The 14,612-nt window shown below is 38.5% G+C and overlaps 1 protein-coding gene across 5 annotated transcripts in view; it reads left to right on the forward strand.

The window, feature by feature from the left end:
- LOC117230969 (transcription factor SOX-6) overlaps nucleotides 1–14,612 on the forward strand; it is a 324,156-nt gene that overhangs the window by 262,890 nt on the left and 46,654 nt on the right. For all 5 annotated transcript variants that reach the window (XM_033489084.1, XM_033489001.1, XM_033489336.1 and 2 more), the window contains one exon: nucleotides 10,526–11,245. In XM_033489084.1, coding sequence (XP_033344975.1) covers nucleotides 10,526–11,245 — 720 coding nt within the window. The remainder of the gene's footprint in view (nucleotides 1–10,525; nucleotides 11,246–14,612) is intronic.

Consider the following 14,612-nt stretch of genomic DNA (forward strand, 5'->3'; position numbering starts at 1 on the left):
TAGAGTTCGTAGATTTATTATTTTATTTGTTAATCTCCTTTATTGAATTTGATGCATTTATCCAGAGTTCTAATCATTCGCAATATTAAAAATTTCCGAACACTCGATCATTGTATCGTATTTCACAAACAGCTTTTCATCGCTCACTCACACGATCTTCTTTACAAGCCAAAGATAAGGCGACAAAATTCGAAAGTGAGAAAAATGAAACTTGTAGTAGCTACCGATACAAGGCTGTCTCAACTTTTCCGCAATTCCCCCAATGAATAATAACTTTTCTCACGACGGAAGATTTCTCCATCGCCTGATCATTCATCATTCTTTCAACGAAGCACGTGTAAACGTTGATTCACGTCGTGTTCGTCCGTATTATTTCTCCACCGCTTCTTTTGCTGCCTTTCCCGCGAATCATCGTGGAAGCAAAAGAAGTAATTGAGATAACGAGAACAGAGAATACGAGAAATACGAGAAAGTAAATTAATGATCTCTTATCGGTATTGTACGCGCGCCTCGAAGGCCCTTGGACTCCGACACCGCGAAATTAGTCAATAGCGCATACCTTCGTTCCTCGTATATCGCGTAATCAGTGCTTGCTTGACTTAATTATAAAGCACTCGGGGTACCAGAGCCGCTTCCATCGGTCCCCGGAATATAATGAATTTAAAATTTAAACCGCGATCGCGCACCTCCGCTTCCATTCTGGAAATTAGTTTGGCGTGTCGAACAATCGCGCATTTATATATTCTTTGTTACATTCTATTGTGTACAGGGTCCGTTCCCTTTTTCTTTACTAATTCGCTAGCAACATCATTTCATGATCGCTAATTTTCTATAGCAAAATTCGCAATACGATTTAGTATAATGAATGAATCATCAAACCGTCATACTTTTGTTCTGCTTTCTTCAGAGTTCACGGTAATTAACAATGTTCATTGAACGCTTCATTCTGCAAGATTTGACTTTTTAATTAACATTTAAATTACCTATAGACGATAGCAATTGGTGTCTTGTCTGAAGTAATCACATTACACGTTGTTTTCTGAAATATAAAGACAACTAGTGATTCCGTATAATCTGTTGATCATGTGTATATCCATGCACGTCGTAAATCACAGTCGTAAAGTATCGATTTCATTTCGTACGATCCCTTAATTTTTTCCCGTGTCGCTCAATTTTCTCTGAAGCAGCTTGGGAACTTCCGTTCCCCGAAGGTCCACTTTTCAAGAAAACGTCAGTGACCGCGCCCCTTATTAGACGTCCGTGTCCCCGAGGACGTCTCGTGTGCATCGCAAGAACAGTGACGGAAGTCGACTCGAGTCACGCAGCCACGCTCGAATCTTTCTTCTCGCTGCCCCCTCTGCACCAACTGGAATACACCATCGCCACCCCTGCGCTGCTACTTGAGCCCGAACAGATGCTGCATCCCCAAAAAACCACACTTCCATTGTGCCACTAATAGAAAGTCAAGCGTCGGCTTACGGCTCTGGCTGGCGGTACGCGCGTTCGAAAAATTTCACTGCCGGTTATGCAGGCCCTTTAATTGGTCTCGACACGATCGAGGGGATCGAGAATCACCGATCGTGTAACGCGATTTTCGCGTCGATTGTTTCCGATTCGTTTTTGTCATCGAAAGAACGGCGCGTCCTTGTGGAAAATTTAGTGAATCGTTTTGTTTTATAATAATCGGTTCTTCGAAGAAACTCTTACACGGTGAATTTCGATTGGTATTCGATAGTGAAGTTTGTGAAGTGTCATCGAAGTTGAGATCGTTGAATGAACAAAGTATTTCAAGTTGTATGTGAATATTAATCTTTCCAGAACAGAAACGCGTTTTTATGGCCTATGACGATAAGAACACACGACTTCTGATAGGTGTGTCCGCAAAGTAATTTAATAAATTCAGAGGTGAATTTTAAATTTCTGAATTGGCATTTCATTCGCGGTAGTCACGAGTTTGTGACAAATGTCGTTGGGATCGAGGCTGTCGAGTAGTAATCGAGGTATTAGTTAGTTTGTAAATGTTTGATTGAATCGTAAATACGTGCGTACGAAGTGGTTTTCTTAGGCTGAAATGAGTTTGACTTATCGATGAAACAACTTTATTAATTACAGTCTTCGCTGTTCGGAGTAAGACACTTCAGCAGAGTTTACGAGGCTTTGAGTTTCGCTTGTACAGATGTCTAGCGACTTGGAAAGCTTTTGATCGTAGAAAGTAGTCTTTCGGAAAATCGTTGAAACGGCGGAAACTCAGATGGTCGATACATTAACGAATCGATGACTTTATTCTCCTTTTACATAAAATCGAACTCTTAATTGCACTTCTTAAAATTCTATTTCAATTTTTATTTTAACGATTCGTTTGTAATTAATTTCTTCACTATGGCGACTCAATTTTTTTCAACTACGCTCCAAATACTAGACAAAGCAGACTAATTCTGTTTTTTTTTCGTACAATATTAAACCGCAAAATTCAAAATTGGAATCTAATCTCAACCGTGCTTCCATTATGGAAATAACTAAAATAATTCATCAAATCGTTAATTTTTACTTTTTTTATTTCCATCCCTGCTTTATTCCATTCAACTACGTCGACCGTTAAATTGCGATTAAACAACATCGTCTCGAAATATAATATTCCAAGTATCCGCGATTCGAGAATAACTGCAACTTCCATCTCTGGAAAAAAACATATTTTCCCACTCTTCTTCTCGTTTCATCATCGATCTTTGAATACATAGAAACTACAATGCAGGGATCACGAGGGAGGCGATAACAATCACGTGTCGTCGCACTCGGAGTGGAAATAGTTAAAGACAGAAACCAAGCTCTCTCTCTCTCTCTCTCCTCTCTCTCCTTCCTTTTTTCTCTCTCTCCCTTTCCCTCTCCCTCTCTGGTGTTTTTCATCTCGAAAAACGTTAGCACAATATCAGAGTAACACTCTGATCGAATCGTACCATTTCCTCGTTCCATTTCGACCAATACAGGAAGCAATGTTCGATCCAGAGCGAACGATAATGAGGCATTACGGTCGCATCTGCCGATGATATGCAAGCACAATTTTAAATGCAGCCATAACATTGGTTCCGATGATAATTTATCTATGTAATAAATGTAACTGGGATGTTCGACCTTTCCTGATAAGTCGAGGAGCATTGTATTCGCTCGTACGTCGAGAACGTAAGATAATTGCGTCTCGATTCTCGATTTACTATACGATCTAGAACCGAGAGCAATTTCATAATGACTCGCCACGATAGTCGTAATAACGCGATTAAACCATAACGCGATCAGTCTCATTTCCAACTGTATCTTCGTCTCGTTCCTTTTTCTCCCTGTTATTTCTCCGACACAACGCGCGTGCAACCGATTCTTTCCTATTAATTACTTCACTTCCCTCCGCTATCTTTTTTTCCTTTTTTTACTTTTTTTATACTCGACTATTGAGAAACTGGGCTCGTTGTTCCGTCGATTACATAGATAACCGCTGAACTTCCAAGAATTTTATATATTGCGGTGTTCGAAAAAGGGAACGACAAAAAAGGAAGAAATAACTCGAGGGAGTAGAATCGTTCTAAGAAACCGATTTCGAGAAAGAAAAAAGAGACGAAAAAGAAGAGGGAAAGGAGAGAAGAAGAAGGTTTATTATCAGCTTTTGTGCAAGTTTCTCTTTCATTGGAACGACCGGAACGAAATAGAACGCTACTGACATTTCCATCGGTGGAATATCGCGAATCGAGAGATAGCTGTTTGACAGGGAAAAAATTACAGAGAGACACGCTGGAAGGGAGAAGCGACCTCCACGCGTGGAAGAAGGAGCAGAAAAAAAATTACTTGTGTAATTGCTCATTTCAGCAAGTTAATGAATCGGTATCTGAATGAATGAAGATTGCATGGCGGCTAGCAAATGAGAGAGAGAGAGAGAGAGGAGAGGGCACTTGTCGAACAGAAAAGGGGAGATCCGCTGATTTATCTCGCGTTCGCAACAGATGAGTCCACGGTTTATCGATGTCGGCCCACTATCAAACTCTTTGCTCTATGGAAGAGCTATGCACGTTCGAAAGCCCGAACTCTGATCTTCAAATTGTGCTTCACTAATTTCTTCGTGCCGATCGAACGAACAAGCAATGAAGTTTATTCGCTTTCGTAACGCAAAGAACACGCGCAATTTTGTCCATTCGATAATCAAATGATATGTTACGATTATTCTTGCAGATTGCGATTGTTTAGTCGTTCCCATAAAATATTCTCCATTTCCTTGCTCCTCGAATTTCAGTAGAAAAACTCTTTGCGTGTACCATTTGCGAAAATACAAACGTACACAATGGGATTCTTCGAGAAGAAGAAATTTGTATGTATTATACATTGGCGACGGGACGCCCTCCTCTTTTTCGCGATTTTCTCGCACGATTTTGGTCCTTGACAGCATCTGGCGGTTAAAAATATTTTTTCCTCGTGTTTTCGTTCCGCCTCCTAGACGGCCTAGGCTTAGATCTGCGTTTCGCGGAGTAATTACGCGGCGCGCGAGACCTCTTCCTCCTCTCGCTCTGTCCGTCCCCCGCGACAGAAATACACTTCTCTTCTATAAGGACGCTAGGCGGGCGTGCGAGCGAACAAGCGAACGAGCAAGAGCGCGTAATACGACGAAAACGTGCCGCGAGAAATCTAGAACGCGCCCTCCGTCACGTTTAGACAATGGAAATGCAGAAACGAGCCGCGGCAACGTGACAATGATAGAAGCACGGTCTCCGCGTGAAATTTATCTCGCGATTTCACGCGGTCTGCACGAGCGCGCACCACCGAGCCGGTTTCCTGCCGCGTCGACTCGCGACAGACGCTGATATTTCGTACGACGAAATTTTTATTACAAAGAACTACATACGTTGTATATTTTAGTGTTATAATAGAAAAATTTGAAGATGTTTTGATTTTATAGAATTATTAGACTTTAGGGAACGATGTTGAATTAGACGAATTTTTGATTTGAAATGTTGTTCTATTGTTCTATCGTTGTTAATTAGTATGTCGTGTCTAGTATCTTTTTATTCTCTAAGGCATGTTAAAATATTAAAAATCTTCTTTGTTTTTTGCCGTTTGAGTAATATTACAAAAATTGTTATGAAATAATGACCAAATAGCTTAAATTGAATGTGAAGAAACAAAGACGGGAGGAAAAGATAATAACGACGAAACAACGTTTCGAAATTTTAGATAGGACGTTTGAAGCAAGGACCACTATTGAACATTTATGACGAAAAATATTTGTCTGAAAGAATCTCTTTACCGAAATTTAAAATTCGATAAAAAGCTGAATAGAAAAATTGTTTCGAATTAAAAATGCTTTGAGGTTCGCAAATTCTTAATTATGTTATTTTTTCTAAAAATATAATGAACGTCAGAAATATTCCCCTTATCCAAACAGTCACATCTGTTGGTTGGAATAATAGAAATTCTATCATGTGGATGATGAAATTGCGTTGTAACATGTAAAGTATCTATTTTCCTTCTTTCAAAACGTCCGAAATAAAAGCATTTCCTGTTCTTAACGAGATAACCTACGCGATTAGAGTATTTGCCGTTGAATCGAAGCATTCTTACTAACGAGTTCATACGCCTTGACTTCTATAAATTTGTAATAGACATTTTCTGTGTATCTTGTTTTATAAAATTGTTTAGATAGTTAATGAAAGTGATAATTTATTGACGATAAGATCCTCTTCCGGCTGAAAGAGTTTTGGTGCAGGCAAAGACCGACTCGATATAAATAGAAGCATTGATTTTGCTACGCTTTCTATCTTACGTTGCATCCAATTTAAAACATTGAACAGCCTACTCGCACTTTTTAGTGCAATGAAATTTTTTTCTTTTTTCAAAGCGTCGTTGCTGGACTTTGAGCTGTTCCGCGGGTTAAAGAGTTTAGCTTTACACAAGCCTGTTCAAATTACTCGGTTTCTCCTTTTAATTAACCGACTAAAACTTGGTTGCCTCTTTTAACCAAAAGACGCAAAGTTTCTGTGTCAAAACTCTGTGCCTTTTTTCTTTTTCCATCTTATTCTTCTTCAAAGATACGGATCCTATTCTCTAGAAATTTTAGTTTCAAGAGAACAAAATTTGTACGTAAACTGTTAAGGATAAGTAATTACTCGACTCGATAAAGTAATTTCCTACTCGATGATTAATAACTTTTCGTTCGTCATCAAATAAAATTGTTAGATTTTTTTATTCAGTTATATTTTACGATTACGATCAATTAAATTGAACTCTAACACTTACCCATGAATGAACTTTTGCTAATTGACGAAGCTTTTCCCACGAATAGATGACGTCGATCAACCATTCCTTCCGTAAAAGTTGAAAGTCCCGGACGTAATAACGCGTCTTTAAATTTCGGCCAATGTCTCTGACGTAGTACTACGTCTTTTGCTACGTATCTTATCTGAAGAGGCAAAGGCTAAGACGAAGGACACTCGAGCTACGAATATGGTTGCTTACAGCTTACGCAATCGATTCTTCACTTTAAAAAGTCTGGCTCTCGACAGTACACGCTGACGAATAAGAATGGCCGTTCGGTTCGTACCGAGAATATTTAGATGTTAAACACTAAAAACGTATAATCTGCGTGAAAATAGCACCTCTCTTATGTCAAACGCCGTAAAAGTATACGAATACAAACGGAGAAGAAATTTGGCATCTGTACCGCGATTATCTCGAGTCCGGGATCAACGAGGACACCCTATGGACTTTTGACCATAGTCTGCTCATCCTAAATTCATCACGCAAGACTATTGACTTTTGGATCAAGCAATTGAAGTGAAAATTCAGAGCATAAATAATTATCCCTATTTTATACGTTTATATTATCCTACTGTGGGTATTGTCAATATTTATTGATGTTTTATATGAAAGATACTTTTTCGTAAAATTCCTCTATTTTAACAACATGCTACTCCAGCCACAATTCTTTCACGCATGGTCGATTCATCGGTGAAGAACTATACTGCTTTATTGAAATCCAGATTTTTCGGGCGAGCTACGAGCGTACCACATGCTGCTTCTCGCGAAGAAGCACGTGTTCACCGCACCCAATCATCGAAGAGACGCGCGCGTGCATTCGTGCACGTGTAGCTTACGCGTTTCTCGCGACCAGCAACGAAAAAACTAGTCTCTTACTCACATATGACGAGGAAGAAAGTTATGTGAAATTCATCGACGCGTCCAGATGTCGATGGATAGAACGTTATCGTCGTGTTGAAGAAATTGGAGAACGCTAGAGAAATAGAATCGTACAGGGGTTGTCCGAAATTGGAGAAATAAGATTTCCTCTACAAACATCGTTCTGTCGGTAATTATCGACTTGAGGATTTATCAATAATTGACAGAACTTGACAATTTGATGATTTTTACTTGGAAGATCGGTCTAACATGAGATACCCACAACGTTCAATTAATAAACGTTTACGCTTTGTTCGTCTGCACGAGGTGGGTACATATTTCTGTTTGTAAAACAGGAAAACTACTTTGTTTCCTCGTAAAAAACAATGATGGAGCACAATTAATTGTATAATTATCTAATTTGTAGTTTTTTTTTAGCTTAAGAAACTGATCCGATCTGAAGTATCATCCCATTTCCGGATTGAACAAGCTCGTAACATTTAAACCGTGACTGCTTCTCAGAATCAGATAATTGTATATTATTTCCCTGGACGAAAGATGGAAACAGCGATGTGATTCATAAGTCGATAGATATCGGTTTGTCTATTTCATAAGTGAAATTAATTCTGCTCTCAGAAACTATTCTACCTGTTAATTACCCTAGAACTAAAGTGTAATATTTTCCTTCTAAGAAGAGAATAAATATACGTTACGTATATTACCTCACGATCATTGTATTTCGATGGAATCTGATTTCAATTCGATTCATCTTTAGATTAAAGTAATACGCACTAAAAATTCTGACGTTTACAGAAATAGTTCTACGAAATATTCCTTCTGGAACTAACGTATATAATGTACGTTATTCCTTCATATTATGAAACACAAACATTCTAGTTTACCAGGAATAATAACCAGGAAAACAATGGGAATCGAAAAAATCTCTTTCTGGTGATTGCCGTGAATGATTCAATTCCTCCTCTGATTTAATTGTTCACGGTATTTATTGAATATCGTTTCTTCTACTACAAGAAAAAAGAAAGATTCCGAAAGAAATTAAATCTAATAGAATCTAATAGAACAATTTTCCTATTTCTAATTAAGTATAAGAGTGAGGAGAACTAATTTTACTGTCAAATGAGGCCTGATTCGAAGATAAAAAGAACAATTTTCTAATTATGGAAAAAATAAAAGTTGTTATCCTTAGACTAAAGATTAATTGGCGTAAAACCTGAACTTTATACTAATGACTCATTTTTCTAAGGAAACAGATAGTTTTGTCATGAAAAAAGCGCGATTCGGTCAAATATAAACATCAAGGGTGACAGTAAGAATAATCGACGGCAAATATTAAAAATATTTATCGTGTTCTGAAATCAAAATCAAGCAACAGTCGATCCGATTAAATTTCTCGAAAAGAATGATCGATTTCAATAGAAGAACACGATTTCGGAATATCGGTTCGTCGGATGATTTTGGAGCTGAAAGAAGTACCGGATCGTTGAGTTGACCTCGCAACCTTCGCTCGTCTTTACCAGAAGCCGAAGATAATCTGCCGACCATTTCCCCCGCCCGCAGGCGCGCCGATTGATGGATAGACCGTGTTACAACACGCGTACACAACAATAATCCATGCTTAATAATCACGCTCGATTATTGCGCCTTATGTTCGATTATGTAATTCTCTACGGAGCATCACGAACTCTCGGCCGGGTCCGATCGATCGCGAGATTTAGATTTAGATTTGGTAATTTGGAGACGGAAATTGGTGGACTAGTCTGGATTAGAGTCCGTTGCTAAATTAGTGACAGATAGAGTTTAGACGATGTATTCGGTGAATAGGTGTAAGGAGGCGATCTCGAGATTTCTACTGCTTGCCTGAAGTTGGTGTATATCTGTCTGTCCTTGAATTGAGTTCAGAGGATGGGTTAGAAGGATGGATTGGTAATAGGGTGCGAGATGTTGGTATAATTGTTTTTGGAACGATGATATATATTTCTTGGTTTATTCGTTAATATTTTACTATTATTTATTATTTATTCATTAATACACGAAAGGATTATTGATCCTAAAATTGTGGTTGAGACTAAGAAACGAAAGTTTGCAATGATGGATGAGAATTTGAGATTCTGTAAAATTATTTTTAAAATGATATCTTGTGTCTTCCGTTCATGGAATTAATTGTACATTTTTTGACTAATCTTTTTATACGAAAAATAAATATTGTAACCACGTATCTTTAAATTAGGTTTGAGAAATGACAGAGGAAGATGCATAGATAATTGGAGATGAAATGTTAGGGAGGTTTAAGTTAATATTCCTTAAATGACCTACGACGATCAAAGTTTCTTATTAATATTTAGAAAGAAGAGAAAGAATTTTGAGTAAAACCTCTTATGCCGCGTAATATTCTGATGACTATGAAAATTACTTGTTGACAGTCTTGCTAGCTATTTTAAGGGATATGAAACAGTGACTGGTAATGTAAAAGACGTCAGAGTAATTTTTTTGTTACTAGTTTCAACATTGTTGCTATAAGCGTGAAGACAAAGATCAATTGATTTGCAATTTAGTCGCAAAGGCAGTGTTCTTCTCCTCTCCTATTGAATCACCAATGAAGAATAGGCTCGCGATCGTCTATCGACGGCATAGTAGCATTAACCGTGACACGTGTCAACGCGTTACATTATGAATTATAATTAGATTCATGAGTACTCATTTAACGCCGACGGAGATAATTCCGATCATTGCGCGACACACTTGCTACTTTGTAGACGTTATGCAACATCATATGTGACACGAGGAAACAAAGTACTAATCGTGCCACGTGATAGAAGAAGAGACAAAAAATGAAGTGTCGATATCGTTCATACCTTTCCGTATATATAACACGTGGCAATTATGCGACACAGAAGCATCTCGAATAATGAGCAAGAAATATACAATTCCTCGTCATCGGATTAGGTTAAAAAATATATCATTTTTTTAGTTATGATACTGGATTGTTCGAGTTATTGAATATCAATGTGTTATAATATATGTATATAGCAATTAACTTGTTATTATATCGTGTGACAGAGCTAAATCCGACACAGAATTCCTATCATCGGAGAACATCGCCGTACAAGCGCATTCATCACCTGACTGCGATAGAATTCCATTTATCTAAATTCATTAGAAGATAAACGATTTATACGTAACTGGAGTTTATATATAGCAGAAGTTCACTGATTCTTCTCGCTATGATTTTCCACACAGCAGGAGTTTACATTCAGATAATTAGATTCGATCGCTTCTTCGGGGGGCTTCTTTACAAAATTACATCGATGCGAAGGATCAAAGAGCTAACCATTTGTGTTTTCGTTTTTCGTTGCAGACTGAGGATGTCCTCAAAGAGGAAGTCACCACCAACGAAGCTATCGGAGGGCGGGGGCGGTACGGGTACAGTGGCAGGCGCCAACGAGGAGGAAGAGGATACGACCTCGTCGGTGACCGGTGGTCCCGGTGGCGAGGTAGCCGTCGGTGAAGAAGGTCCTACCACCCCCGTCGATATCGAGGAGTGTTACCCTCATCAGAGGGGAGGTGACTGCGAGTCGTCCGGCTGTTCGTCGCCGGCGACTACCAGCGAGCCGGATCTCCGAGATTCGCCCTCGCCGTCGTCGAATTCCCTGCAAAGCAAACGACAAAGGATCGTTTTATCCAGCCAGGAGACTCTAGCCTCCTACCATTATCCTCACCACCATCACCATCACCATCATCACCATCACCACACGAACACATCATCGTCGTCGGGTGGTGTCGTGGAACCGGCCAGCTCCTCGGAGTGTGGCTCGCCGCCAACCCCCTTAACCGTCGACCCCTATTACCCGAGCCATCCTCACCACAACAACAACAACAATACTGTCACGCAGAATAATAACAATAACAACGGCGGTAACGCAACAACTGTTACGAGTAAGAGATCCATGGACGACGTTCTCAAGAGGTTAACCTGTAAAATGAACAGCGAGTCGCTGTCGTTGCAGGACGATACCAGTAATAACAGGCGGAACAGTCCGCCACCCTCCTCTACGCCGACCGGACACAACGCGCACTGGTTAGTGTTTTGTTCATGTTCTATTATGAACGACTTCTTGGGGATTTCAGGGGGATGAATCGGGGTGTGTGTGAGATATTTGGAAATGAAATGGTACGAACTTTGTGAATATGAAAGAATTGCTCTTGTTTTATAATATTTTTAACGTGTTTATGAAAGAAATAGCTATGGTAGAATATAATAATTACCGATATAAATAATAATTAATATGGAAAATAATAATTACCATTCGTACCATAAATTTGTGAACATCTCATACAAAGAACATTTAATTTTTCTTACTTGCTTCTAATTTCTTATCAAAGAAATTTCTTTCCATCAGATATAATATCGTAAACTTTCTAAAGCGATCTAAAGGAATCTATATAAATAGGATTTAAAGTTAGCGACAATAATCGAAATTGTCGAGGAAACAAACTTCGATAAAAATTTAAGCGAAAAATTATATTTTTCTTTACGCTCTCTCGATCTAAAAACTAAATGACAGCGAACAATTTTCGTTAAAATGTATCTGTTATCGCGCAGCTACTTTTTGTAATCATTCGGCATTTCAGATATAAAACCTGAAATAACTCTTCTTTGACTATCTTCATTATTCGCGATAACCGCACAATATTTCTCAAATCTCCGAAGAGAGAATTTTCCTTGATATCCCCTCGTGAATTATCTTCCGAAAAAAGAAAACATCATTTAAAGTTCACCATTTTGTAATATAGAATCCAAGGTATCTCGAGTAACTTTACAGACATCGGAGTGTCCATCGTTAGAAAATGGAGTAGCTCCAGCTGTCGCGTATCGGCTATTTACAGTTTTCCTTTCTGTGTTTCTACCACGATAGTGGACGACATTAATTAAACGGCGCCAGGAAGTGGCCAGTCAGCCGGGGGAAATGAGGCCGACTCCATTGGCGAGCGTTCCTTCCTGTTTCCCAGATTCACCGCGCGAGTTCTGACGAGATCCGCCACGGTTTCATGTACGTTGTCGTCCATATTACGCAATCTGTATCTCCTTTTAATTAGCAGATATTGTTTCTGTTCTAACTGCCGCTCGTGGCTGGTGGATTCGTCACGATGTTGCAATCGTCACGCTTTTAATCTGCTGTTGTCTTCCGACCAGCTATCTGCCACTTTTATACACTTTACATAATCCATAAATACAGCGGTTATAAGAAGTATATTTGCACATATAGCACAACTTCGTTTATTTGAATGGAAAAAATTAATGTAGCTTATATAGGAACGATTAAACGAACTCCAATTATACAAGCTACTCTTTTCCCGACAAGTTCGTCCTTCAAATTATACAACATTAAGGCAGAATTTTTAAAAGAAAATCGTCGTGGAACAAATTATTTTTTACATCCATAGTGATGGTAGAATTTCAAACGTTCAAACATTATTTTTCGAATAGATCGTCCAATGTACAAATATTTCAAGTATTTTTTTAGCTGTTTTTTTCAAACACGACCCTTCGAATAGATCGTCCAATATATAAACTTTCCGTTTTGTAACGACGAGCGTAGAACTATCGCTGTTCAAATATAAAAACTGTCATTGGAAACGTTCATCATTGATTTTTACTTTTCAAGCCTGCATACTACGCTAGATCTCTATACAGCTTGAAACTTCATTTCAAGAAGTTGAATAAGGGTAATTTTAAAAAATCTGAACGCGTACTTCAATTTTCTAGGTTCTATATTAACCACACAATCTTAAAATCGATCTGAATCTCAAGTTATAACTTTCTCGCCAGAATATTTAACGCTAACAGAAATATACTTGCGAATGTTCGTTCGATGTGAATTAGAATATTTCTCGAGTCGTAATTCGCGTTCTTCTCGAGACTCTCTTTCGAGATTCAACGTACGCGAGAAAAACCCTAACATCTCCGATAGCAACGTCAAGAGTTACAGCAAAAGTATCGAGCTTCTATTCTGTCCTCTCCTCTGTATCGGCCGCGGAGAATAACAACGCGAACTGCTTAAATTTGGCCCCGCAAGTGGCCCACAAAAGCGTCCATTGTTCGGGGAACGACAAGATCCACAGATTCCAGTCGTAAACTGACTCTTCGTTACCGAACGGAGATCCATCCGTGAAATACAAAGAGGAGCGAGCGTAAAGGAAGTCGTCGAAAGACGGGAGCGAGGGCCGAGGGCAAAAAAACAAAGGGTCCACAGAGAGAGAGCCTGAAAATATCCAACTTCTCGGCTCAGGGACAAAGAAACGCGTCCGAGGAGAGGACGATAAGAAATCGGACGAGTCGACATTTTATCCTGGACTATGCCTTCCTTCGTTTCCATTTCACGCGAACGTTAAAAACGTACAGGAAGATCCGCGAAGTGTTAGGTACTCGTGGATTTTGATGAAACTCCATGAATGGGCTGAAAGTTGGAAAGTGATTATGCTATTATCAATGTAGGCATTCATACTAATTACTTGGAAAATGATTAGAATATACTTATAGGTAATATTGTGTTTCGAGATTGTTAATGTATTTACATTCTTAATTCTAATTTTATGGCACTGGTTAATTTACATTAGCTTACAGTAAACACGGTTTCACAACAGAAACTAGTAACATATTGCAATATTCTAGATAAAAAGTAATATTTTTTTTATGTGCGTTTAGATATGACTTTTATAATGTTGATTCGATCGAAGTTTTATTAAAAAGTAAAGGTAACACCAATCGTGATCTATTAAGATAAAAAGTATGCAATCGACGAGCATTAAAATTTGCAATTTCAAATTGAAAACGAGTTGCAGGATAAACTTGTAAAAAAAAGTGGTTCTAGTAGTTATTCTCGTGTTAACAAGTTTCACTCGACATTGACACATGCCACTTTACGAATGTTGCAAATATTTCATCAAGTCCTGATTGATGTAGAATAAACTAAAGTCAGAGGTATTTTCAAAATCAAAATTTTCATTTTTAATATTATATTTCAGAAAGCACCGTGTTTATCTCGCGAACAGTAACGAATTCTATCTATCTATTAGCTTTCTCTTTCCGTAATCATGATAAAATCATAATAAATTCCGACAAACTCTCGTTAGTGACGAATTAAAAAAGTAACGCACACGAAGAGAAATTTACCTTATTATAAAAAAGCCTAGTGTGGAAAGACGGAAAAAAAGTAAAACGAGCGGGGTTTATCGTGGATACGATAGAGGCGCGTGTGTACGTTATCGCGAAATACGATTAGACTATATTCAAAGTCGATATCGCACGGTCACGTAATAATAATTGCTCCATGTAATCAGGCTCGTGAATGAATTGATTCTTTGTATCGGCGCGATGGGGACGCTTGGAAGTTTTTCCGTTCTCTCTGAACATCTCTCGCACAATGTACAACGTCGAGGATACA

Source organism: Bombus vosnesenskii, unplaced genomic scaffold (assembly GCF_011952255.1).
Source record: "Bombus vosnesenskii isolate JDL3184/JDL3185 unplaced genomic scaffold, Bvos_JDL3184-5_v1.1 scf7180000013262, whole genome shotgun sequence".
Lineage (NCBI taxonomy): Eukaryota > Metazoa > Arthropoda > Insecta > Hymenoptera > Apidae > Bombus > Bombus vosnesenskii.